Below are 27,782 nucleotides of genomic sequence, written 5' to 3'. Positions count from 1 at the left end.
TCCAATAATTTTGTTCACATACATAAGCCCATGTAATTAACACCAGGTGAAGATCTAGGAAACTCCCAGGACATCAGAAGGTGGTGTCCTTACGCCCCTTCCCAGTCACTTCCCCACCTCCACCCCAGAAGGAAGCTCAACTAGTTTCCATCAGCATCGGTTCATTTTCCAGTTCTTGAACTTCACCGACATGAAATCATACCTTGAACAGTTTTGTTTAAGATCACGAAGTCAAGTCCAGTGTATGTCCTTTCTGTCTTTGCAAGGCCTTTTTGGAGATGGCTTACACAGAAGCTGCCCAGGCCATGGTCCAGTACTATCAAGAAAAATCTGCTGTGATCAATGGTGAGAAGTTGCTCATTCGGATGTCGAAGAGATACAAGGAACTGCAGCTGAAGGTAAAGCGTTCTCTCACTCGCTCAGTCATTCATCAAGCATCAGCTGAGTTTTTCCTACTTGTCGGGTGCTGAACTAAAGGAGATGATAGGAAAAGATTCAGAAATTAGTCACTGCTTTGAGGCTATCACGTGGAAAAGCAAATCATTACACTGCGGCTTGAAAGGTGTTTGTCTAGGTGAGTACAGAACGCAAAGGGAGCTAAGGAGGATTTTACAGGGGCGATGTCTACAGAGGTCTTGAGGGAGGAAGTAGGAAGAGAAAGGTGGTCTTTTTGGTGAGGGGAGTTCCGGGCATAACCCCCAACTACAAGCTCTTCTGTGCCCGTACAAGCCTTCGATGACATTTCCTTCCTCTGTCACTCCCTTTGACCTCTTGATCTTTCCTCCCTTCTCTGGGTTTCTGTCTTAAGCCCCGCTGGAACTCCCGAGCAGCACGTGACTGGCTTGGTGACCGTCAGAACTCAGGGATGAATTCGGATAAGTTCAGACAGGACTTTGTCTTTATCGTGGCTTACTCTGCATTCCGTCCTTTCCTTTCCTTTCTTTTTGGTTTTATTGAGAAGTATAATCGATATGGAAGAGTGGCTAATAATATATTGTACAATTTAAAAAGTAGTATTGGAAGAGATCTTATACCTTCTGCAAAACTGCCACCGAAGTCAGGAAATAGAATGGGGACCATACCCAGGAGCCCATGCGAGTCCTTCCTCCTGTTCAGCCCTTCCCCCTCTACTCTCTTGACCTTGAGGGTGTTCATTTCCATGCTTTTCCTCCTACTCATGCCTCCCAACAGCACAGTTTACTTTTGTCTGTTGTTGTACTCTACAAGAATGGATTCACACGGTCCACTTTCTTTCCATTCTTGCTTCTTTCAGTCAACATTATGTCATCCATGTTGTTGGGTCATGTCTTTTTAATTCTTAGAATTGTATATGGTGTGGGTAGTTTGTTCATCCATCCTACTGTTGGTGTCCACTTGGGCTGTTTCCGGTTTGGGGTATTAGGGGCAGTGCTAGCCCCCTGCTTGAATGTTTTAGCTTGTTCCACGTGCTCATGAGCGTCTCGCCAGAGGGAAGATCAGAACTGCTGGGTTGTCAGGCGCATTTATCCACAGCTCTACTAGAGGACAGCGTTTTCTCTCTGAAATTAGCTTCCTCAGGTTTAAATGCATTTTAGTAGTGGAGGAGGGTTTTCAGTGGTCCGCTTTGTCTTGTCCAACTTTTTAGTTTTTGCCTGTTTGGGGAGACTGTAATGGTTTTTCTTCATTTTATTGCTTTCTTTTCCTGGAGACTAATTGTAACTGACTAATTTTCTGTGCTTATTGGCTATTCCTTCTGGATCTTCCTGATAGTAAGTTCCTGTCAAGTCTTCTGCCCATGCTTTTCTTTTGCGTTTTGTCATTTTACTGATTTGCAGAAGTTCTCTTAACCGGAACACTTAATTCATTTGGATTTATCATAATTAATGCCACCTTTGTGTGTACATTTACCCACTTACTTTGTGCTTTTTACCCTCTTATTTGGAAAGAATTTTCCTGGTTCATTTAAGCTCCTTCCATGTTTACTTAGAGTTCATTTTGTTCAAGTCTCACAGCCCTTAATCTGCCCTTAATCTTCAAAGTTGAAGTCAGAAGACAAGGCTTGGTGATTGTTTCTAGCTAGAACTCACATTCTGACAAGTCCGCATATGCAGATTGCTCATTAATATGTCAACTAGTTGCCCAAGTCTGATTCTGCTGTGCTTGCATTTTCTCTGAAGTTCTTTTGCCAACAACTGTGCTTCAGGCAGAACCCAACATTTTTTTTTTTTCTAATGAAAGTGCCAGACAGAAAAGATCCCCCACCCTGTTCTGTACCCAGTCAACTGCTGTTCTTCTGGACTCTTCCCTGGGGGCTGGAATTGAAAATTTGGACTCGGTTTCCAGTTGAGCTTTAGTCTCCAAGTGAGATGTTTTTGTAAGTTTCTAATTAAATTAACAGTGGTAATCAGTTCATTGATAATACCCTATTGTGGCAGATAGTCTGGGTGGTGCTGATGCTGTGGATTAAAGAGGACAAGTGGTCAAGGTTTGTGTCCAGCAGAAGTTCACTGAGTGCCCACTGTGGTGGGAGATGGGCCAGGTGCTGTGCCTTGGAGGAAGCAAGCTTGGGAGGAAAGACTAGTGAACAGAAGCCCATCGCCAACCCTGTGACCTGTGCTGAGTGGGAAGGTGGTGCCAGCCTAGGCTCCGCCCTTCCTACTTTGAAGCCTCAGACAAGTTGTTTCACCTCTGTGAACCTCTATAACCAGATCAGTTAAGGGCTTCACCTTGAGTTCTTTTTAGGCAAGCAATTTTCTTTCATTTGTCTTTGGGGAGACTCACAATCCTCCTACCCTGTGAGGTGCGCAGGGTGCATAATAACAGTAATTATAAGAGTGCAACAATAATACGTACCTTGAATGGAGTCCTGGCACTCTGGGGCCAATCGTGTACCAAGCACTTTACATACATTATCTACCTTCGGTCTGACATCAGTCCTGCCCGACAGGTGTTATTATCTCAGTTTTATGGATGAAGAAACTGGGAGGCTGATAGAAGTTCAGTAACTTGTCCAAGATCGTTTCTACTGGCGGAGCTCTGATTAAAGCTTAGCACTCTTTTGGTTTTACATTATATCTGCATCATTACACTGTGCTGTTCTGATCTCTGTCGTCCATCTGAGAGGAGGGAGGGAGAGAGAGAGAAGAGAAAATGAATTCAGGTGATTTGCTTACAGTATCAGAGCCAGGAAGCTGCCCACATAGTATTCTAACAGACATGCAAGTTACCTAGAGTTCTTGTTAAAGTGCATTTCTGTTTAGCAGGTCTGACGGGCTGTGATTTTGCATTTCTAACGATTGATGCCCCTGGTCTGGGAGCACACTTTTAGGAGCAGGGTGTGGGACTCGTTTTTTGATCTTTAGTGGGAGGTTTCCGCCTCCACTGTCTCATTGCCTGGCAGAATCACTGTAAAGGTCACGGGGGATAACCTCTGTGAAAATACTTTAGCACATATTTCAACTACATAGTAATGCATGCGTTATGGCCCGTGTGTTGACAGAAATCAGCGCTCTCTCTCTCTCTCTCTCTCTCTCTCTCTCTAACATAAACTTGTCTCAGGTAAGCCTATTGACTTAGGTAAAATAAGGAATTTATTGACTCAAGTAAAGGAAAAATCCAGGAGTAATTCTGGCAGCCGATGTGACTGGATTCGAGGTCCAGTGAGATCATTAGCACTTGCTTTCTTTCCGCTCTGCCTTCTGCTGTCTGGGTTTTGTTTTACGGGCGCTTCCCCAGGTGGCCCTTGGCAGCCCCGGGCTCTCTCCTCTAGATGGCATGATAGCTTCAGTGCCTTCTGAAGCTCTGGCTTCTCATGCCCCCATTACTTCCAACAAGAGGGAGCCAGGGTTTTTTCCTACTAGCTCCGGGAAGAAGTTCTGAAAGTCATTCTGATTGGACTGGTTTAGCACACATGGCCTTCTTTGAACCAATCGTAGTGTCACAAGAGAAAGCTGTGCTATGATTGGCTGAGCCAGCCGTCACTTGCTCCATCCTCAGCCGGAGTGCAGACCCACTCAGACCCCTGGGGTAAGAACGGGGAGGAGGCTTCTGGGAGGTAGGCAGTAGGGCACTGTAGCTATTTGTAACTCTGGCCCAAATGGCCATCACATCGTGTCCCACCAGGATAGGCAGAGTGGAGGGAAATTCTGATTGGTCTTTTCTAACTTTCTCCTTTTGCCTACTAGGCAAGTGCAGGGAGAGCAAAGATAGATATTGTTGTTTTTTCATCTTCTCCTGATTGCTGTTGCTTCATTCCTGTACCTTATCTCCCCATGTGCAAGGTTCTATTCCTCAGGGCCTTTGGGGCAGAACTTTGCACATAATAGGTGTCCAATAAATGTGCAGAAATAATGAGGAAGAGAACCTCTGAAGGAACAAAAAACAAAACAAAACAAAAAAGTGTTTATTTTCCTGGACAAGGAGAATGAAAGATTGGAGTCTTTGCTGTTCTATAAAGTTTTCTGATAAGTTTAAGATCCTAATGTCCCTGATGCCCTTGGTGTGGAATTTAAGCCACTGTCACCTACTTACTGCATCAAAGAATTGTCAGGAATTTTCAGGTCCTTAGGCCCAGAGACTCATTTATTGGATTCAAGCTTCCCAGCAGTGCAGTGGGCAGAGGACCTGGTTCTGGAGCTGCTAACTCTGTCAGCTTCCTAGCCACAGAGAGCACTGCTGGCCCTGGAAATAAGTCTCATGGGTGATCCATGATACTCTCTGTTGGAAGATTAGGGAAATGGATGATTTGAGGTCTTTTCTGTGTAGGACACAGTATAATAGCTGTGATGAATATGGGACATAGTCCTGACAGGGGGAGAGCTTACTAATGCACAGGCTCTCTTTGTAAAAAATGATAAAAGATCTAAACACAAGTGCCTAAGTGTGGGGGCTTTTGGAGTTGGGTGCCAAAACGCAGCGAAGTAAAGAAGTGGGAGGTTCCAAGGAGGGTCTTGGAGGATGGGAGAATTGGCTGCACAGAGACTGGTTTCTAGGCAGGAGTCAGGTGAGAGGAGATGTAAGGCTGGAAAGCCAGTCATGTCAGAAACAATCAATCGGGAGTCCCTTGACGGATCTGGCTCTGAAGAGCTCCAGGCTGTCCTGGAAGGTGCCCACTTCTTTCCAGGACTCTGGAAGTGTGTACAGCAGCTGCAGAACTTTCAGAGAGCATGGTGCATCCTTGCAGCTTGCTGTGCCCTGAGGCTTTGGTCAAGGCCAGATGGGCCTCATTATCCCGCCTCTTTAGGTGGAGAAATTGAGTCCTGCGGGCAATGAGCCATGACCCCAGGTGGCCCTGCCAGTGAGGGGGCAGAGCCGGGGCTGCCGTTCGTGGGTTCAGATTCCAAGTTGCAGTGGCTCCCACTCCGTAGGCGGCACTGTCCTTGGACAGCAGGGAGCTTAGCATCTTACTGGGTCTTAGCAGCATCCAGGTTGACTGTGAGCGCTGTGGAGACCCGGGGGTGGCTGTTGAGCTGCATCTATGTCATAGAAGGCGTGATGTGATGATGTGATGATAGGGCCTCTGGGATTTGCTTCAGAATGATCTGAGGATCAGGGGAAAAGAGTGGGGTAAAAATACAAGATTGGGTAGAATTTTTGAAGACGGGTAAAGGATTTATGGGGTTCAATATAATAACTCTACTTTAGTGCACCTCAATTTTTTTGCAATAAAACGTACCCCAAATTTCATTATAAACCTACCCTTCTCTCTCCATTTCCACTTTTCTCGGGCAGTAACAGCCTTGTTTCATCTGCCCCCTTTTCACCACAGGATGCAGCTGGCCTAAAAGAAAGGTTGAAAGGATTTTCTTTGGGCTTTGAGAAGTCAGATCTGTTATTTGCTCATTTTTGGCTCCTTCTGTTCCCTCTGGGATGGCAGTTGGCATGGTGGTTGGTCAGGAGAGAGCTGAACAACTTGCTTAAAATAGTGCCGTGACCGCTGACCTCCGAAGGGTCGCAGAGCCGTCTTCGGCAGCCCCGGCACCCAGTGCTTGCGGCCTCTCTTTGCAGATCAGTGACTTGGGCCACCTCACGGGAGACCTGGGGTCTGAACAGGCTGCTGTGCTGGAAGTGGTCCCGTTTTGTGGCCAGGAAATAAGGGGCAGGGATGTGTCAACAAGAGGAGGTTCTTACAGCCCGCAAGGCCCCCCACAGGCATCTCTGACCCGGTGGGCCTGCGTGGTTGGTGGAGGGTGTTTCCACCTGCTGGCCTGCTCTGCCCGTCACCAGGGGACGCCTGGAGGGAAAGGCCTGCGATGACCCCAGGAACAGCTTTTCCTGGATGTCTCTATCCTCACCTGCCATCCTGCAAACCTGCAACACTTCACTTGCCCCTTCTGCTCCCTGACAAGGCCATCCTCCTCTTACTCCGGGCTCTCCTGGGTCTGGGCTGGAAGGGACAATCAGGGGAATTTGCGGTTTCCAGAAAGCAAAACCAAACTGGTGCATCAAGGCCCCCTTTCGAAGCAGAAAGTCCCCTGTCCAACCCCAAGGAAATTTTATTTTCATATTCTGAGACAACTGTGTACATTTAACCCAGATTGAGGGCACATGTTTTAGGCTTTACCTGTTCCCTCTATCCTGCTCGGCAGTGAGCTGTAGATGTGGCCTCCTGAGTGACAGCAAATCCCTTCACATGGACTTGGTCCCGAGGCCCCTCCCTGCTCTCCTAAGCCCCACTGTCCATCACGGGTTGGCCTCCCTGAAGGCAGGGTGCAGCAGGTCTCTGGGAGCAGTCGGTCTGGCTGTCCCCTCCTTGCTTCTCCGCGGCTGACTTCCACTGTGTGGCCACAGGTAGGTAGGTAGGAAGAAGACCCGCTGGTGGGACCTGTGGTGAATGCGCCCACCTCCAGGTGAGCCACTGTCTTCTACCTCAAAGGGTGATCAGTGCCCCTAGGTGAAGGCTCCGTGGACTGGAGCAGGGTGGGTACAAGGAGGCATCCTGGGCACCTGATTCCTTCTCAGCCAGGCCAGAGGCTCTGGCCTCTTCTTGGCTCAGCCTTGGGCTCTGCTCTGGCCCATTTCAAGCAGCTGAGGTTCTGGTCATTAGCCCACCTTCTGGGTGCCTGGTGACTTTCACATGGCGCCTCTATGAGATAATATGAGTGAAGGGGCCATTTGCCACAATTGTAAGATAGCTTTTTAAGTGAATATCCTAGGCCTTTTTTTGAATAGGGCAGTGATTAACTTTTTGTACTTCTACTTCTTTATGATTGCAGGGTCACTGTCTTCTCTTTGATTTTCTCTCCTTTGCATCTCAAGCTGACCAGAGATCCCACCCCAGCTGGGACATTTCACGTCTTTTCTGTGTCCCAGCCCTGACCTCTCACCCTGAAGCCACAGGCCACTCCCCCTTCATTCTCATCTTTGGTTTCTCTTATCCCAACCCTCAGTCTCAGCAGCAGAACAGATCGGCGGCCATGCTGCTCAGGGAACTCGCAGATTCCTAGTCCTGGCAGTGGCACATCTCTGGACCCGGTTTTCCCATCTGTAGAATGATACTTGCTACCTAACATTGGAATAGTTCTTAAGGCTTCCTGTTTTACATGGGGAAAAAATCGAGGATAAAGACAGCAGTTCATTAAATGTCTTTGTGCCCATGAACTTCTTTTTTAAAAAAAATCACTTGTACCCAGGCATGCTGATGCATGCCTACAATTCCAGCACTGGGGAGGCTGAGGCAGGAGGATCATTATGAGTTCAAGGCCAGCCTGAACTACATAGCAAGACCCTGTTTCAAAAAACTAAAACAAAATAAAAATTCATTTGTCTATTCAAGGTTTAGAAAAGGGCTTTGGGGGCAGTCCTGGTCCTCATCATCCGTGACTTATAGAAAGGGCCAAACCTTTGGGTTCCTAGCATTTGCAGCTATGACATGTGCCGCAGAATCACTTTGAGCATGGCTGACCCATGTGGATGAACACACTGGAGCAAGGTATTAAAAGGGTCATAGGGCATGGAAAGGAACCCGGACGGACAGTGTCTTTTACTTATTTATTTATTTTGGTACCAGGGATCAAACTCGGGACCTTGTGCCTGCCAGGCTGGCAGCGGCACCACTGAGCTACATCCCCGGCCCTAGACAGTGTCTATTCTTTAACGGCCTCTGTGACCCTGGACCCAGCACAACCCCAGAGTCCATGTATGTAAGGCACGCAAAGTGGTTGGCGACCCTGGCTTCGCCTCCACCCTTCCCTCCTCCGTACACACTCCTGTGAAAGAGCTGCATTCAGTGACCTTCACGCAGCTCTCCAAGCTTGGAATGCCGTCCTTCCTTTCCTCCCTCCCTTCCTTCTTTTCACATTTTAGGATTTTTTTTTTTTTTTAATTTGAGAGGAGAAGTAACAAATGCTGCGTAGCCAGCTCATGGGTGGTGAACCCAGGCTCCTTTCCCGGCTCGATGGATGCCTCGTGCGCCGAGCCCTCGGCCCTGTCCTGTTGCATGTTGCGCTGACACCCACATCCCTTGGATTGGACGTTATTCCTTCCTCGTGAAAGGCACCTGTCACCCTTTGGTGCCCCGGGCAGGGTGGAATCCTGTCACGTCTGTTTCCCTCTGGCACTCGCAAGGCCGCCTCTGATCTGACGGTGCTCTCTCTCTGACTTCCTAGAAACCCGGGAAAACCGTGGCTGCTATCATCCAGGACATCCACTCCCAGAGGGAGAGGGACATGTTCCGGGAAGCAGACAGGTGAGGCTTTGGCCTAGGGCAGACCCGAGATTCTTATTTCTCCCTCTCAGGAGGATTTGGGTGACACCATGCCTTGCCCCCGCCCCATTCGCTCGCCTTCCTGGCTCTACCTGTCTGTTCCCAGAGAAAAGCGCCAGTCTAGGCCAGCTCGGGTTCAGCTCAGGAAAAGGCAAGATGCTGGCTTCCTTTCCTCGGTTGTTCCTTTATCAGAAAGGAATATGGCGAAGGGTTTGTTAATATCGGACCCTTTGAGGCCACCTGCACTCTGCTAGTACAGCCTGAGCATACGTGTGTGTGTGTGTGTGTGTGTGTGTGTGTGCGTGTGTGTGTGTGGTGGAGTAGGGGTGCGAGCTTCTCGTTAGAGCCAGCTTTTGATTTCTCATGAGCTAAATGTCACTGTAGAAATAAGAATATAGATGGTTTTAAAAAATTTTCTTGAACACTTACTCTGAACATTGAGTGTATACTGTTTCCTGACTCATTTCTTCCACCTGAAGTTTGTGGCCAGCCAGGCCAAGCTGAGGATTCAAGGTGACGTTAACTGCTCCCCTGCCGTGGTGGGAAACAGCCAGGCCAGCCACCTCTGCAGTCTGTGGTTTTTACTCACCTCTGCCGCAGGTGGCGCTCTGGTCTCTCTACAGAAGGCAGAGCCCAGGCTGTTTCCCACGGTAGTGAGGGCAGTCTGGTCCCGCCTGGCAGACACATCTGTGTCCCACGGCCACTTGGGACAAATGGTCATCCTTCACTTAAGAACCAAATGGAAAATGCCCATTGTTTTAGGTTGGGGTATATGACTCAGTTGATCTGTGTAATAACCAGCTTTCAGCTTGCATATGTTTGTGTGTATTGAAATGTCCAGGCTTAGGGTATTTGTCTACTTTTTTAAAACTATGATTACTTGGGTTTTTAAATGGTGTGTGCACAGCCACACCATGCCTCCTGCAGCTCTGTGGCAGTGTGGAAGGAAATCTGCAGTCCTTTCCTGCATTTCAGTTTCTTTATCTCCAACACGAACAGGTCAAATTTCTGATTTTCTTCCAGCCCTCTTCCTGGTTCTTTATTTTTGGAATCACTGTCCTCACCCTCACCACTTCCCAACTATCAGTGCCCCTTTTCACATCCAGGATGTTGACAAATTGAGGTGAGAATTAAAGGATTGGGGTGGAGGCCCAGAGGTCCCCTGTCTTCTGATAGAGGCCATATGGAGGAGGGGTTTAGGTCTGACAAGCGAGGGCTGGGTGATTGGATCCCAGGTCCCTGCAGTCTTTCCCACCAGGCTGTACTTGATCAGCCTTGCCCCAGCCCCGTGCCCCACACGGCCCCAAGGAGGAAAGACAAAGGCCCATTTCCTGTGCATAACTCACTTCCAACAAAGCTAAATGAATCCAAGCATTTTTCCTACTCCCAGGAGTAGGATGAGGAAAGGGGCAGAGACGGGCCACCACTATGCTTAGGAAGAATCCTTCCTCATAGAAACCAGGGGGGAGGGTGACTTCTGACCACTCTCTGCATGTTCTGGACAGTTGTAACCAGGAGCTGGGCAGGTTGTGCCCAGTACATCCAGGACACAGGCTGTGGATGCTGGGGCCAAGTGGGGAGAATGCAGACTCTAAATCCCCCTTTTCTGCTCCCTCACAGGTATGGCCCAGAACGGCCGCGTTCTCGCAGTCCTGTGAGCCGGTCTCTGTCCCCGAGGTCGCACACTCCAAGCTTCACCTCCTGCAGCTCTTCCCACAGCCCTCCAGGGCCTTCCCGGGCTGACTGGGGCAATGGCCGGGACTCGTGGGAGCACTCTCCCTATGCCTGGAGGGAGGAAGACCGAGACCCCGTGCCCTGGAGGGAGAATGGGGAGGACAAGCGGGACAGGACAGACACATGGGCACACGACCGCAAACACTACCCCTGGCCCCTGGACAAGGCTGAGCTGGATGAGCGCCTGGAAGGAGGGAGGGGACACCGGGAGAAGTACCTGCGGTCTGGGTCCCCCAGCCCCCTCCACTCTGCGTCCAGCTACAAGTGCCGGGAGGATGGCTACTACCGGAAAGAGCCCAAATCCAAGTCGGAAAAGTACCTAAAGCAGCAGGATGGTCCCGGGAGGTCCAGGAGGAAAGAAGAGGCCAGACTACGGGAGAGCAGACACCCCCACCCCGATGACTCAGGCAAGGAAGACGGGCTGGGGCCCAAGGTCACTAGAACCCCTGAGGGCACCAAGTCAAAGCAGAGTGAGAAAAATAAAACCAAGAGACCTGATAGAGATCAAGAAGGAGCTGATGATAGAAAAGAAAGCAAAATGGCAGAGAATGAGGTAATGATGCAATTGCTTCCCCAGGTAAGGTGAGGCAGGTCCAGAGGAAAATAATGACAATATTATAATCATGACGAACATTTATTGAATGAATGAATGTTGATAGAGTGAATGAAACATTTACTGAATGTTTACTATATGCAGAGCTCTGTGCTAAACATGTCATCTCGATGAACATAACCTCACAGGAACCCTACGAGGTTGGCACTATTCTTTCAGCAGATGAAGAAACGGAGGCACAGAGGACTATGTGTTTCCCAGGAACATTCAGTCAGGAAGTGGCAGAGCCAGAATTATACCCAGGCAATCCAGCCCCAAGTCCCACGTTGCCTGTACTAGAAGTTAGGGAGGGATATGCAAAAAGCCCTCTGTAGTTCTGTTTGTCCAAGTTGGAGTGGCCCTGAAGTGCTTACGCCCAGAGTCTGCCGGAGGAGATTAGATCTTTGGTCCACTCCATCCTCTCTACTGCCAAAAGAATCTACCAATCTAGGATCTCTGATGAGAAGTGGTAAAGGAGAAGCTGCCTCCACCCCTTAAATTATACTGGGCGCCCAGGGTGTGGTGTGTTTTTTGTAGATACTGCCCACAGGATTTTAGTTCCATTTTAATAAAACACATGGCAACCGGCTGGCATTTTCACCCAAGTATCTAAAAGGAATCTGATTTGCTGAACTGCCTCACTTCACATGGGAGTTCAAGGGGGGTCTCTGGGTCCTGGATTTGGATTCTGACTTGACTTACACTTCCTTCGGCCAAAGCCTCCTACATTTAAGTGGGATGGGATTCTAGAGGATTGGAGCTCTGCATAAGGATCCTAATTTTTAAAATCCTAAATATATTCTAGTTATCTTGACCTAAGAGTTGGTGACAGTAAGTCCTGATAAGGAGCCCAGTTCTCAGTTCGATGAGCACTGAAGAGCCACACTTTGGGCCATGAATTTAGCCTTCGTTCCCTCATGCATGGGGCAACAGTGCCACTTTGGCAGGTGGTGTGCTAGACACAGGATGCCTAGCCGCGAGTGTGTGTGGCTAGGACATAGCCCATGTTATGGAAGAGCTCAAGGTCTGATGGTGGAAAGGGACCTGTAGAATAATTTATACACACTGGAACCATGGTGGAATTTACAGAGGGTGAGCTGTGCTGTGGGCAATTAACTCTGCCCACGGAAAGGAAGAAAGCTGAAAAGAAGAGGTGGCATTTGAGCTGGGTATTGAAAGTGGGAAGAAAGCTGTTTGGGATTCTTGGGAGAAGCAGTCACAGGACCAAAAATGAAAACAGAAGGCTGTTGTCAAGAAACTGTAGGCACTCAATGTGGCTGTATCTTTAGAGCGTATTAAAGGATAATGTTTTTCTTAAGGTAAAACTGTGACTAGTGTGAATGTATAATGAACACATGTCAAGGATTTTATTCAACTCATTAACTGACAGAGGAACCATGAGATATAAAAGTCAGCCCCAAGGAGACTCCAAATGGCAGACAGCTGTATAAGCATTCAGGACAATTGAGATGAACTTGCTAATGATATAAAACCAGCCTCTTCCAAACAGGACAGGGAATCAGTTGCTCCTCCACCAGATGAGATTCACTTGTACCTCAGTGGACGAGAATCATTTGGATTACGATCAGTGTTTTGCAACCAACAAAGTTGCCGAGTAGCTCAGTTTAAGATCATAAGGGGTGAGGAGCCCCGTGGAGTCAGATACCCTGGAAATGTGCTAGACACATGCCTGGCACTGTACTGAAAGGACTCCCAGTAATCTTTTTTTTTTTTTTGGCCCATTTCAAAGTCTGTCTCAGGTTTTACTGACTGGTTTAGCAGGGGGAGCACGGGAGATGGGATTAGGGAAGTGAGTGGTGTGTGATGAAGGACCTTGAGCGCATTAGATCCTGAAAGCCTGGTGAACCCCATAGGGCATCTTTAAGAGGTGTATATAGTGGGTCCTCTGTGTTCTCTGGGTCTGTAGCTGTAGATTCAAGCAACCACGGATTGAAAATACTTGGAGAAGAATTACATCTATATTGAACATGTACAGACTTTTTTCTTGTTGACATCCTCTAAGCAATGCAGTATTTTACATAGCATTTACAGCCCACCCACCTCTCTCCCCTCCTGGCTTTTCAGTATTGGTAGCACGGATCACCTAGTGCCCTTGTTTTGTTTCAAGCACAACCTCCACGAGGCAGGAGTTTTTCTCTGCCATAATCAATGTTGTGTCCCCATCCCTAGAGTAGGGCTTGGCACAGAGTGGGTGTTTGATAGGTATCTGCTGGAGGGCTGAGCCCAGACTCTGGAGGCGAAAGCCTGGGTTCTTAGAACCGGAGTCACACCCTGTTCTTCTCTGTCTCAGTGTTTTCACTTGTAAAATGATTGTGTTCATGGGGCTGCGGTTGTCCTTTAATGAGCTGTGCTCGTTTGAGACTGTCTGAGATCGTCAAGAAAGTGCTCACGGTAGAGAAGCCCGTATGTGTACTGCTCAGGGTGTGTGAGTGGCCGAGTCCGCAGTGGGACCCAGTCCTGACCACAGCCCTCTGGGAAGAAGGAAAGAAATGAAGCTACTGCATAGGAAGACCTGAGAAAGAAGCGCCCCTCCATCTTGGTGGAAGGAGGGGTCGAAGGTTACCGATCCGGACACCAAGGGACGGCAAGTGAGCCAGGTGGCGCAGGACCATGTAGCTAGGGGTCCAGGAAGAAGTAATGGGCTGTGGCAGGCTGAAAGGGTGGTTCCTCTCTGTGTGATCTCGCTTTGCTTAGTGCAAGGCCCAAGTCTGACTGGATGTCTGTGTAAAATCTCCCATGCTTTAGAAAATACACTGACCAGACATTCTGTGGGTCACACGCAGCCCAGGGTCTGCAGAATGCAGGCCCAAGTATAAACAGTCCAGAGTAGGAAGAAGCAGAAAAACTACTCATGCCCAGTCCAGAGCCCAGACATCGACCCCAGCATGCCAGGAGAAGGGTGTGAGCTTAGTACTCCCCCTACCCCCTTCTACAAATTCCACTCTTTTATTGACCAACATCCACGGAGCACTTAGCACAAGTCGTGCTGGTCTCCTGGAGCTCACAGGTTAGTGGAAAGACTGCTAATCAAGTCATTCCCAAATAGAAAGAAAGTATTTCCTGGGTGAAAAGAAGGAGATCAGATGGAGAGAAGAGCATGTACAAGGCTCCATCCACGACGAGAGGCCAGCGTTGCTGGAGCAGAGGGGCAGGCTAGCATGTTGGGAGTGAGCCTGATTTGACAAGAGGGACTACTCTGTGCAGGTCTTGCAGGCAGATTAAAAATTGTTTTGCCTTTACTCTAAACGCAAGGGGAAATCTTCTGGCAAGAAATTACAATGAGTATGTTATAGTTTTGTGTTTAAGGATGATCATTTTGATTCTGTTGGGGAGCCTTGGGGGTGGGGAACATACAGAGCAAAAGGAAAAGGCCAGATAGGTAGCTTAGCAGCAAGTAGCCCAGGCCCTGTGGTGGCAGAGCCCTGCTCGAAACTGTTGGGACCTAACATCTTGGTGTGTGGGTTGCGTTTGTCTGGTTCCTTAAGCTCAGCTCGCACCTTGAACTCACTTCATTCCTCGTGCCTCCACCTCCCCAGTGCTGGGATCACAGGCATGTGTCACCACACCCAGCGAGATTATGTATTTTGACAAGGGAGGGCCGTGGATTATTTATGAAGGGAGATAAAGAAAAATTAAGTGATAACTAGAAGGTTACTGGTGACTGCTTTACACTTAGCTCAGGAGACTCGAGCAAAGCTTTCAGTGGAATCTGCTACTCTGAGCACTTGAGGATTGGCGCCACCTGTCCTTCCGGTAGTAGTAACAAGTTGAACCAGTCAGCCCTGGGCACCTGCCCCAGCTGGCCCGTTGTCAGTTCAGGGAGGTAGGTGTGTCACTGCTTAAGCAATTAAAACTAGAGTCCTTTCCTTTGAACCAGCCTCAGCTACAAATGTCAAGAAAGTTCAGCTTGTCCCCGGAGAAGCTCAGGCATGGCCACTGACTTTAATGATGCAAGTCTAAGTCATGGGAGACAACCTCCCAGAAGCTTCTAAAGCAGAGCTTTGCAAGCCTTTTCTCCAGGAGACCAGACAAAAAATATTGTAGTCTATGTGGATCATCAGGCAAGACACAGGATTTTATGTGGGTACTTACACAGCCCCTTAAAAATGTCACTGTTCAAAATGATAAAACCCATCCTTAGCTCAGAGACTAAAAGTAGGCAGTCGGTCAGAGTTGGCCTGTGGGACGTAGACTGCTGATCCCTGTCTTAAAGGCTGCTGAGAAGCCATGTTGTCAAGCTAAGCCCCTGCTTTTGAGTGTTCAGCTTCTCATTCAGGGCGTCATGATGAGGGCCCTAGCTGGAAGGAAGAGAAGAAAGGACAAAGGAAGGGCGCGCCAGTTTGTTCTGTGACTTTGGGATGGAGAGAGGGCAAAGGAGTGGTTAGAAGGCACTGGCTGGGTGCCAGCTCGGTTCCCACTGCTGGGAGGCTGGAATGTGATTATTTATGGTCAAGGTGAGTCTGCTAGGGAGATGTCGCCGTGGCAGCCAATACCAAGGTTGGCCGCAGTCGTTACCCTCTTGGCTTCTGCTACTCACCCTCACTGCAACAAATGCCGCTTTTCCTGAGATGTCTGACCCCTGAAGACACCAGGCCAGCCTTCAGAACATTTCTCTGCATCCACCTGTCTGGGTGATCATGAGCAAGTTACGTAACGTCTCTGAGCCTCAGTTTTCTCATTCTGTACAGTGAGGGTGACAGCAGCCGCTGCCTCTGGGGAGATCTGTGAGGGAAAAGGAGATGATATATGTGAGATGCATCTGTTTTCAGTGTCATTCTTCTCTTGGTGCCCCCTCTTTTCCCTCCCCCTACTCACTGTTGATTTTGTGTTTCCATTCTTCCTTTCATAAGGCTGCAAAAGAAGAACAGGAGGGCATGGAAGAAAGCCCTCTGTCAGTGGGCAGACAGGAGAAAGAGACAGAGTTCTCTGATCCAAAAAATGCAAGGGCGAAGAAGGTGAGCATCTCCCAGATACTGGCAGTGTAGTCGCATCTGCATCCCCCCTCAGGGACTGAGTCACAGAAGTCCTTATCCTGTCTAGCCACCGGCCCTGCACAAGTGTGTCTTGGATGCCCCTGGTGGTTTCAGGAAAGGCCCAGTTACCCCCAGAACTTTGGGGGGAAGGCTTGGTTTGGGGTCTTCGGACAGTCTTTATTGGGAGATCTTCACCTCCATACCAGGGCCCTGCCTCACCCTCCATCTAGTTGGCTGTGCTCCCAGGAGAGAACATGTGCCCCAGAAAAGACTCGGGCTTTAAGAGCCAGGCTCCCAAAATAGTTAGGTTCCTTAGAGAGTACGGGGGACCTTGTTTTGGGTACTTGAGCTGGGGCCCTGACCTCAGCAGCCCAGACACTGGGATTAACAGAACATCTACTGTGCTTACAAAGATTATTTTACTTAATTAAAAAGAGAAACCCAGTTCCAGTCTTCCTGGGCTGAGGCTTCCCCAGCAAAAAAAATGTCCCTGGAATGTGGCCAGCTTTGGGCCTTTTCCGGTCATTGGAATCTGATCTAAATCTGTCTGCTGGGTCTGTGGGCTTCAGGGAACACCATGGGGAAAGTTTTAGGAGAGATTAAGTGTGAAGGCTGGTGTTACTTGGGCTCTGGAGGTTGTGCCCTTGCATGGGAGAGTGTGCTTGGACAAAGTTTGTAAGCATAGTTACCTTTGGTGATGCCTACATGTACAAGGAAAGAGCACCAGCAAATATTTGGCATTTATAAATTATTCATTCCTTCGAAAACTATTTTGTACCAGGAGTTGAAATTCTTGTTACCATTTCAAACATGTTGAGTTTGAAGGAGTGAGGACTTGTACTAAATTCTGCACCATTTTGGACCTTGTCCTAACTAAGGATGAGTTGCTGGTGTGGGATCTGAATGATTCCCAGCTTCTAATTACTGATTGTTCCCAGGCAGAAGGAAGTCAGCTCAGGATCTTTCAGGCTTGAGGGTCCTCATGGCCAAGGCTTGTGCCTTCTGGTTGAATGGGCTCAGTCACCCTTGATGTCCATTCTGGAAATTTTTTTACAGGAACAAGATTGGGAGAGTGGAAGTGAGGCAGAGGGAGAGAGCTGGTACCCTACCAACATGGAGGAACTGGTCACGGTGGATGAGGTGGGGGAAGAAGAAGATTTTATTATGGAGCCAGACATCCCAGAGTTGGAAGAAATTATGCCCATTGACCAGAAAGACAAAATCTGCCCTGAAATCTGTCCCTGTGTGACGACCACCTTAGACTTGCAAATGGCCACAAATTTGGATTTCATTAACGAGGGAGTAAAGACCATCGGGAATGGGGCTACAGAAATTGGCTTCAAGTTGCCCGGACAACTGCCTTCTGCTTCCATGAGCTGTCCCAGTGACACGAACGTGGAAGTGGCTGGCCTAAATCTGGATGCTGAGCGGAAGCCAACTGAAAGTGAGACAGGCCTCTCACTGGAGGGTTCCAACTGCTTTGAGAAGGAGGCAAAGAGAGCGGAGAGCTCAGATGTGTGTCTGGCCCCTGCAGCCCAGCAAATGTCTTCTCCCCAGCCAGCAGAGGACAGGGCCCAGCAGCCTAGCCCCCTTCCGGATGACTGCAAGGCCAAGGGGATGCTCGAAGATGGGGCTTGCGAAGGGAGTCCCCAGGAGGAGGAAGCCAGCCCCCCCACCGAAACTGACCTCCAAAGCCAGGATTGCCAAGGAGTGGTGACCGAGGGTAACTACCTCCCCTTTTCTCATGGGTGGTTGGGTGGACTGGCCCACTGCTGCCCTCAGGAAGTGTGGGGAGGTACAAGCTGGAACAGAGCTAAGTGAGCTTTCACCTCAAGTTAAAGCTAATACAGGAAGACGTGTACGAAAGGGAGCAAGCCCAGTTAGACTGTTAGAGCTTGCAGGCAAATATCGTAAAAGACACTAGTCGGGAGGCTGTATGTCCTGAGAACCCAGATAAGCTACACTTCTCTGTATTTCTGGGGGCCCAGATGGGCTTGGACAACTAAAAGTAGGTCCCTTGGGATCAGCCAGCTGGTCTTTTGTGCACAGTGGAGGAGCCCCCAGCTGTCATTTCTGTGGTGGGAGGTGAGAAAGGAGTGGATGAATAGGGCCTTGTTAAGGAATACGGTTTGTTTCCCTCTTTCCTCCTCAGACCCAGTTTCTCCAGGGTCTTACAGTGACACGGGACTTAGCCTGGGAGCAGCTCTGCCTTTCTGCCTCTCTCCCTCCACCAGAGGCAGATGTTGTGGCTATGCTCGGCACCGTGACATCATGAAATAGAGAGTTTAAAATAGCCTATGCCCTGGCTTCTCTGCCAAGTGGAAACTGAGATCCATCAAGGGCTCTAGGGGGAGAGAAATAGTAGTAGCCCTTAAGGTTCTCGTAGTGAAAACAACTAGAGATTCATTTTACTGAAAGCTTGTGGCACAACCAAGGTTGACGCAAGAGTCAGAAAATAGAGAGGAGAAGCTGAAAAATACACATCTCTGCTGAGAGCCTTGTGGGCGGCACAAGCTGGCAGGTGACCTCATGCTTGGACTTGCCTCCATGTCAAGCTGACCGGAGCTGTTTTTCACCTGCTCAGATTTGTATCTCCATGGTAACCATGCCATGGACTGCCTATTTGTTGCTAGAGAAACATGGAGACCCACATTGGCTAGAGAAAGAAGAATAAAGGCAGACTGATGTTCGTACCTCGCTCCGATTGAACCCTTTTATTTTGCAATATAGGTCTCGACATGTGCTGGCTGTCATTAGCAGTTTATTAGCTTACTATGGTGTTTGGAGTTCATATTTAATGACACCGCTTCATGGGCCGGGGGTGAGAATGGCACAGCCTTTTATGTCAGCCTCAGTGGATGTCAGCACAATTTTTGCCCTTCAACACTTCCTTTGTTTGCAGAGGTGGGGTGATACTGACTTGGGGGGTGAAGGGGCTGGATCATCTCAACTGAAGGCATTAAAAGCCCATCCCCCCAGGCCAAGTGCAAAGATTTGCCAAGTTTTTTTGTGTGTGGCATTTTCTTGGCAGTGGAAAAGACTCTTAATTATAGCGCTTTAGTTCTAATTAGCAATCACGCCCCCAGCCTCGTGTGATGAAGCAGTCCGAGGGACAGTTCCCAGTCACCAGCGCGGGCAAGAGAGGTACAGGGACTCTGGGAGGCTGCGTTTCATTCGTTTTTTTTGCCTTGGCCCATGTTTTACAGAAAACTCCAGGTACACGGAAATGAAATCTCTGGACGTGAGATCACCGGAATACACCAAAGTGGAGCTGAAAGAACCCCTTTCTTTGCCTTCGTGGGAGCCAGAGGATGTGTTCAGTGAACTTAGCATTCCTCTAGGTAGGTGAAACACAGTCTTTCTTGCAACCCAGCTCCAGGAAATGACAGTTCTGTAGCCATTTCTAAGAGCTTGAGAGGCTTTCTGTCATTCCGCTGTTGTTTTTAATATATGATGGAATAACCTAGAATTTCAAGTTGAATTTCGTGCAGTTTTGGTCTCCCACAGTAGGCAGAGACTCCCAGGACCAGCCCGGAGCAGCACCATGCTGGGAATCCAGAGCCGAGTCCAGTTTTCCTTGTTATAGAAGGCTTTGTTCTTGACCACACAGCGACTGTAAGTCCAGCCGTTATTCAGGAAAGGAAGCAGAGGCCCAGGGCCTCCAAGGAGTCAACAGAAACAAACCTTGACTAAGCCAGGCACGGTGGCACACAACTGTAATCCCAGCACTCAGTAGGCTGAGGCAAGAGGATTGCCGTAAGTTTAACATCAGTGAATCCAAAACCAGCTGGACTACATAGTGAGACCCTATCTCAAAACAAGCAAGCAAGCAAACAAGCAAACACACAAAATGAATCTTTTCTGCTGCTGCCCTTCCTCTTCTCCATGTTTCCAGCCCTTCCGAGGACAGTGCTGCCTTTTCTCTCAGTGCAGAATCAGCTTCTCTCTGGCATTCAGGGACCCCGAATGGACTGTGTTGGGGGCGGACCAGACCCTTGATAAAGGGAGCACTGAACGTGGAGAGACATGGGTCCTTGTGCTTCCTATTCCATCTGTGGGTGACCGCGTCCCCTCAGACAAGCCACACCCTCCTGAGTCTCAGCTTCCTGTCTGTCTTGTGGAGTTGGACCAGATCAGTTGTTCTCCAAGAATGGAAACGTTGGGGTGGGGCAGGGCGGGAGTGTGAGTGTAGCGAGAGAGGCACCAGGATGCATTTTCAGTCTCAGGATAAGGAGAGAAAGTACTTTAAGGACGTTTCCTGGGATGTTCCCAGCCAGTATCATCCCTGACTGCAATGACTCTAAAAGCTAGGGAAGCAGTGAGATAAAGGAGGAGGAGCCGTTGCTCAGAGGGAGGAATATGAGAGAATAAGGCTGGGAGGTGTCACATGAGAAAGTGTCACAAGCACGAAGCCAGCGACTACATGTGGGCTCATCCGCATTCAGCTGGAGGCGCACCCTTTCCACCCAAGCTTCTCTCTTTTCTTCTCCTTTTAAAAAAAATCTCCCTTTTTCTTTCTTTCCTGTGTACCACTTTTGTAGTCAGCTTGGAGAGCGACTTCCCTTTCGTTTGTTTGTTAGGGACATACTTGTTGCATGGCATATCTCCAAAGACAAACAGTTGGACTACAGGAAAGTCAGGCCTTGGCACAAATGGCAGCGGCTCCAGTTGTGTAAATCCCAGCCTGCACACCCTTGTTGGGAGACGTGACACTACTGGGTGCTGTGGGGGAAGCAACAATACAAGTCCCCCGTCCTCCAGGGACTTGGACTCAACTGACACACGCAAAAATTAAGAGTGAACTCTGCTTCCTCATAATTCGTGTCTTTGTATTACTGTTTTCCATTAAAGAAAGTGTGAAAAATTATTGGAACAAATGAAAAAAAGAATAACCATATAAAATCAATGTTAGAGACTTTTTCTCTCTCCAGTCTGTGCCCAGTGTTCTGAGGTGGCTCCTGTCATGCCCGTAGATAATTTCTCTCCTACGAAGATGGAATTGCACTGTATACATCATGTTCTGAGATTTGCTCTTCACGACTAATAGCGGGTCTTAGAGATCTCTTCACGTCAGTAGGCAGAGAACACATTCTTCTTAAGCACCGCAAATAGTCCCTCATAAAATCTCTACCATAAATTGCCAATTCTTTTCTCTGCTAGCAAGCATTTAGGTCGCTTAATAATGTTCAGTTTTTCCATTGCAAAAATGCTTTAACAGCTAAACTTTTATTGTAACCACTCGCCATATGGGCAGCATTTCTCTTGCTTGGACTGTATTATTTCATTTAACTGTCTCAGCACATTTACAAGGCAGGTATTTTTGTTCCCGTTTACAGAGGAAATCTGAGATGCAAATTCTCAAAGGTACTGCCTGGCAAAGGCTAGAATCAGAATCTAAGTTCTAGCGGTCTGTTCTTAGCCTCTGTCTCCTGCTGCTTTCTAGATGTGCTAGTTCAGGTACCTTTGTGAGCGCCAGCGCTTCTGCAGGGCAGGATGCTGGGGGGTGGGGGGTTGCGCGACCATATGCATTTGCATTCAAAACCTTTGTAATTGCTACTAAATTGCACTCTACAAAAATGACACCCATCTTCACTAGTACCTTGAGGGAGAGTTCCCATGCCTTGTCTCCTTGACAACTTGATAACCTGCCTTTTTAATCTCTGCCAACCTGTTAGGGAGGAAAATGGTGTCTCATTTTGTTTTCAGACAGCTATATCGAGGTTCAGTGACACACAGGGAAGTACACACGTTTAAGTGTGCAGTTCTGTTAGCTCAGACATACGTGTGTACTGGTGAGGCCATCACCGCCATCAAGATAGTGAACATGTCCATCACCCCCAAATACTCTCATATCCCTTTGTAATCCCTCCCTCCCCTTACCTCAGCCCTCATCAGATAGACACTTACATGTTTTCTGTCTCTAAACAGCAGTTTTCATTTGGGGGAGCTCTGTGTAAAGGAATCCTACGATGTGTACGGGTGGGCTTTGCCCGACTTCCTCCACTCAGCAGAACTGCCGTGCGTCTGTATGGCTGGGTGTGAGGGCGGTGCCTTTTGGCGGTTGAGGAGCACTGCATTGTGGGTACGGGTAGACGATACGCCATTTATCCGTGTGCCTGGTGATGCACATTTGGGCTGTTCCTGGTTGTTTTTAGTTCGCTTAGCTCATTGGTCCCCCCCAGGGAACGATGTAGTACTGTTTTCTGAATCTGGCAGGTGAGCAAACTGAAGTCCAGAGATGTTGTCAGAATCACAAGTTCAGATTTGAGGGCAGGACTTCTGATCTCTGACCACCCTGCCTTCCTGTTCAGGCAGCAGCACAGCGTAGGAAAGGAGTTTCTATTCTGTGCAGAAGTTAAGAGTTCTGGGTTGGGTTCAAACCTCATCTCCGTTACCTGATGGCCGGGTGACAAAGAGCAGCTTGTTTAACTTCTCAGCTGTAAATCAGACAGTGATTGATAGAAGCCACTGTGCTGAGTTTGACAGTTGAATGAATGAACACGTGTCAGGTCTCGGTGCCTTCCAGTAGAAAATACTTGCTAAGGGTTGTCTGTCGTTTCTGTTCATTCATGAAGTATTGAGACCTACTCCTTCCTCTTCCTGTGGCTGCCAGCCTTTCACCCTGCAGGATTGGTCGCTCTTGGCCAAGAGAGTCCCATAGAGGTGAGAGACAGTTTTCAGGCTTTGTCCTTAGGAAGAGCGGGGAGGTGAAATGAGGGGTGCTGAGGCCTGGGCATGCACAGGACATGGCTAGGGAGGGCGCTGCCTGTACAATTCGGGCCAGCTCTGCATGACCCTGCCAGTTTGAGCATGCCAAGGTCTGCCCATACCAGAACCCAACAGCATCGCCAGCAAAAATGTGAGCTTCCCCCTCTCTCCATCCCAGGCTTTACTAGGATGGCAGTGTCGCAATTACCCATGCCAGGAGCTATTATAGGAAGGCAGACGCAGCTTTGGTGATCGCACTTGCTGGAGGCTGGGAGTAGGAGGGCCCGTTGGCTCCGGAGTTGGTCAGGCCGCCGCAGTGTCTCTTGGTCCTGCGATGCCACACCCCCCATCCTCAAGGACTCCCAAAGCTGTGGTGTGAAGACCTGTTTAATATGTTTCCAAACGAACAGAAGAGAAAGGAAGACATTTCCAAACTTAAATATTTTTTGAGCACCAGGCAGAATGACAGGTGCTTCCCCATAGTGCTGTCTATGGTGTCATCATTTCTGTTCTACAGATGAAGACACTAATCTCAAGAGGTTAAATAATGTGCCTGAAGCCACACAGCTTCAGTAAAAGCACTAGGCCTATCTGAGACTACATGCCATTTTCTCTGCACTATGCTGTGGTTTCTAGTCTTTTTTGATTTTATTTTTTATCCCTTCTCAGCCTTTTGGTTAAGATCAAGTGTAATTTTATTTTTTATTGGGGAGTGGGCAGAAGAAGCCTTTGCTCTAGTTAAGTCTTACCCAGAAGCCCACAGAACATGGCTGCTGTGCTGTGGCTGACAAGGGCGATGGCCATGACTCACTCCGGGCTTCAGGCTCTGCAGAGGCTTAGGAGACAGCTGTGCCCTTGCTGGGTCCCAGAACAAGCCTCAGCTAGGCTGTGGAGGGAGCCCCAGGGCTCTGTTCCAGCGCAGCCGTGCTGGCTGGCTCGTGTGTAAGAGGTTGTGCCCTGATCAAGGCCCTCTGGCGGTGCTCTTCCTGCCCCGCTGCCCTTCTCTTGGAAGGCGTGGACCTCAGCTCTCTGTGCAGCAGCAGCCAGTGGAAAACTGTTTTGCAGCAATGGAGGAAGAAGGGAGATCGTGCCTAATGCTTCTTTCGAGCAACAGCCAGGAGCCTGTTTGAGAGTTGGAGGGGACAGCTAGTTCCCAACCGGCCACTTGCCCATCTATCCTCTGTGGCCATGGGGAGAGGAGGAGGGGGACCATAGTAGAAGGGCAGCAGAGCTAAGCGATGCCCTCCCTTCTGGAGACTGCTGCTGACCCAGAACACTCGGCCAGCTACGTGGCAGCTAGAGCACACCCAGGCCAAGGAGACCTCAGGCCCCAAGCCACAATTTAACGAGCAGTCAAGGCAGGGCTCTGTTGGGGGGGCTCTTGGGCTCCCTCCCCGTCTCCTTTCTTCCCTGGGGTTTGTAAGCACTTAGCTTAGTCCTGGAAGGCAGGAGGAAGAAAGTGAAGGAACAGGAGGAGCCGGAGCTTGTGGTCCAAAGGCATCCAGGGCCCTCATTAGTAGAGACCTGGCCATCTCCCTCCTGGAGAAGCTTCTGCGTCCCTTGTGTCCCACCTCTCCTGGTGCTGCGCACCCCAGCAGAGAAGGGAGCAGCTGTTCGGCCTCCATACAGCACAGGCCCCCAGGCTTTGCCCCTCTGCTCCAGCTCCCTGACATCCTGCTTGTCACGGCTCTCTTACTCTGCCATCACTGGAGTGTGACTGTCAGGTGCCCTGTGTGCAAGGCATGTGTGTTCACTCCCACTTTCAGAGGCAGAACCTGAGGCCCAGGGGCAGTTTGGTTCCCCTGCCCCAAGTTACTTAGATCCTTTGCCTCCGACCTGGACCATCTCAGACTAGCTCTTTCCTCAGGAGGAGAACTGTGACCTTGTAAACACCCTCAGAGGCCGTGCCAACCACCGTCACTTCAGAGATGACCCCTCCGGCTGTAACACTGTCCCTCGGCCTCTTTCATCTCTCAGAATCGAAAGGTTTCCCAGAGTTCTGGGACTGACATTTAATGAGTCATGAAAGAATTGCTATTAAGCGATGGATCCAATGTAAAGAAGGTGGGAGAAGGTGCACGGTACACAGTTTTGTGAAAAGGGAGGATTCAGAATTACGTTTAATCATACAGCATGATTAAAACTGCTGAAAAAGAAAGGGTCCCACATAGGTGAATCACATGGAAGGAAATATTTGGATTGGGACGATTCTGGGTGATCCCCCCCCTTCTAATTATTTAAAACTTTTTCATTTAATAATATAATTCTAATATAATATAATTCTAATTTAATAACATAATTCTAAAACAAGTTTTAAAAACTGAGAGAATTCTCTCAGAATCACAATAGCTGCAGAGAAGGGTACAGTGTGGAGAAATAAAATCCAAACAAGTGAAATGTCAGCACCGGCCTTCCTCCGCCTTACCCTGGGAGCAGTTGGGTCAGAGAGCCTGGTCCTCAATTCTCAGAGGCAAGAAACCGAGCTGGTGATTGCTAAGTCCTCGCCACCTGCGTCAAGCACAGCCCTCAGTCCCACAGCCTGTGGACGAAGCAGGTTTTGTCCCTGTCTGACTGTTCTGCAGGAGGAGACTGAGGTGAGGCCCAGTAAAGCTGGGGAGCCAGCCGAAGTCAACAGGGACTGGGGAGTGGGGGTCCCCGCTCCCGTTTCCCCTGATGGTTTGCAGGGCCGCTCCCCAGTGCAGTCCTAACTAACCCCGCACATTCAACCCCCTCTCTGTCCAGGTGTGGAGTTCGTGGTTCCCAGGACTGGCTTTTATTGCAAGCTGTGTGGGCTGTTCTACACCAGCGAGGAGGCTGCGAAGGTGACCCATTGTCGCAGTGCCATCCACTACAGGAACTTGCAGGTAACTGTCAGTCCTCCTTGCTCAGCACCCGGGGGTGGGGGCAGCATCCACTCTCACACCAGGCCTCCAGAGTCTTCAGCTTTGCTCACCCTGGTTATCGGCTCCCAGCACTGGGAACCCGTGGACACACGAGCACCCCATTCCCATCGGCTTCTGCGAGTTTCTGTTTCCTTCACCTCGTGGACTACTCCCAAATCCAGCAGGCTCTTCCACATGGTGGCTGGCTCAAATGGGCTCCCAGAGCATCCATGTCCACTGTGGTACCTGCACCACTCTGCTGGGCCTGGCTTTCTAAACATTTGCCTCCCCAGCGAGATAGAGCCACTCGAGGTGGGTTGGTGTTCTCCTGGCCCAGGGCAGGGCTGACTCCTTGCCACCAGCCCTGGGTGTTTGCAGCTGCTCATATTTTTGTTTCTGTCCATCTGTGCAGCTCACCCTGTTCGCTAAATAAGACCCACAGTTGTGTTCTATTTAGATGTTCATCCAGACAGCATGTAATTATCACAAGCCAACTGGTTACCAGTGTTGTAGGCTCTGGGGATACAGCCACAAAAACGGACAAAATGTCTTCTTGGGGCTTCTGTTCTAATTTAGGAAACAAGTAATAAATAAAATAAATGCATTGTATAGTATATTAAACGTTCACAATAAAAATATACTATGTATCATATTTCATCCAGTCTAAGGTGCTATCATCTGTAAGACTCAGCTTTATTGATGTGGTGCTGGGATCAAACCCAGGGCCTCAGGCACTCCAAGCACAGTCTCCACTGCTGAAGTCACATCCCCTCTCCAACCTGGATTTTTCTGCCACTATCCTAGAAAAGCCAATGCTGAAAATTAAACAGTGAGACTCCATCGATTATAAAACACATTTTGATTTCACAGATGTTATTACATTTTAAAAAGAATCAACCATTTCAACATGGTAATACGTTCCACAGTGTATAGCCCACCCGATATTCTTATATTTGTGTATTTATATTTTCGGTATATTTATAGTATATAAAGTGTAATGTGTGGTTTTCCGAATTAACTTCCGGCAACAGCTTAGTTTAACAGAGACAACTGACCATCTTTCTTTCTTTATTTTTTTGGTTTTTTTGAGACAGGGGGTCTCACTATGTAGTTGAGACTGACCTGGAACTCACTGTGTAGCCCAGATTGGTCTAGAACTCACAGAGATCCTCCTGCCTCAGCCTCCCAAGTCCTGGGATTACAGGCATGCGCCACCATGCCTGGCTGGCAACTGACCATCTTGAGGCGTCTCCCATTTTTGCTGTAAGAGTCAGACTGGTTGTTTTGACCTGGTTCGGCGCAGGAAGTCCCGTGGTATCTGTGCTCTGATTCTGGGTCCGACACTGCTGTCTGAGGGACAGTTAGAATGACTGATCTAGTGTTCTCAGGCAGGGATATGAACTAGAAACACCTGGACAGTACTTTGAAAGTCCTTGTACTGGGCTAGATATTCAGTAGGCTGGCATGAGAGGCAGGGATACATAACTGGAGAAAGTTCTCCAGATGACTAGAAAGTACAACTCTAGTCAGGAAATTCAGACATGGCACCAACTCTCTTGTTCTATACTTGAGGAAACTGAGATTCAGAAAGAAGCTGTGTGATTTGTACAAGGCCATGCAAATGGTGAATTACTGGGCCCAGGACCGGATCACCTGATTCTTAATCATTTTCCTCTTTTTACTCTACTAAGCTGGTCTTGGAAACAGACCCGTGATGTCCTGGCCTGGGTTACCGTTTGTACTATCCTTGGCCGTGCTTGGCTGTGCTGAAACCCCAGTCATTCAAGCCTCTTGATTTCCCTCTGGAGAGCAGCTGTTGTGACCGCGGCAGCCACAGGTCCAGCCTCTCCTGGGATGGGGGAGTCCTTGACTTGGCCAGAGCAGAGTTCAGACTGAGGACAATGCTGAGCCCAAAGACCTCATCCCGTTCCCAACTCCATGAAACCTATAAAGTGCGGGACTGGAATGGGTCCTGGAGGTCCTGATTTCCCCAAATCTTTTGTCCCAGCCTGCATCTTTTTTAAAATGTAGCTTGCTGGATTCCACTCTCTACCTGCTACCTCAGTACCTCTAGGTTGGGCCCCAGAACCCATATTTTATTTTATTTTTTAATTGAATTTATTGGTACATTCTAGGTAGATAGTACAGTTACATTCATTACTGGGATCTTGTACGTTTATGCCACATTG

General features: G+C 48.9%; 1 protein-coding gene and 1 long non-coding RNA gene across 2 annotated transcripts in view; one reads left to right on the top strand and one right to left on the bottom strand.

Annotated features, from left to right (window-relative positions):
- Rbm20 (RNA binding motif protein 20) overlaps positions 1-27,782 on the top strand; it is a 64,898-nt gene that overhangs the window by 34,570 nt on the left and 2,546 nt on the right. Inside the window, exons 7-13 of the mRNA XM_033761437.1 lie at positions 267-398; positions 8,586-8,665; positions 10,304-10,970; positions 15,881-15,985; positions 17,060-17,726; positions 19,210-19,344; positions 25,454-25,575. Coding sequence (XP_033617328.1) covers positions 267-398; positions 8,586-8,665; positions 10,304-10,970; positions 15,881-15,985; positions 17,060-17,726; positions 19,210-19,344; positions 25,454-25,575 — 1,908 coding nt within the window. The remainder of the gene's footprint in view (positions 1-266; positions 399-8,585; positions 8,666-10,303; positions 10,971-15,880; positions 15,986-17,059; positions 17,727-19,209; positions 19,345-25,453; positions 25,576-27,782) is intronic.
- On the bottom strand, positions 320-21,993 carry LOC104869396. The gene is made up of 6 exons (XR_782315.3): positions 21,911-21,993; positions 15,568-15,752; positions 5,677-5,758; positions 5,386-5,519; positions 2,833-3,095; positions 320-471 (listed from the first exon to the last, which is right to left on the bottom strand). It is a non-coding gene; the product is annotated as an uncharacterized LOC104869396 (long non-coding RNA).

Source organism: Fukomys damarensis, unplaced genomic scaffold (assembly GCF_012274545.1).
Source record: "Fukomys damarensis isolate Sample0158 unplaced genomic scaffold, DMR_v1.0_HiC HiC_scaffold_8, whole genome shotgun sequence".
Lineage (NCBI taxonomy): Eukaryota > Metazoa > Chordata > Mammalia > Rodentia > Bathyergidae > Fukomys > Fukomys damarensis.
This window is presented reverse-complemented; position numbering and strand designations above follow the sequence as displayed.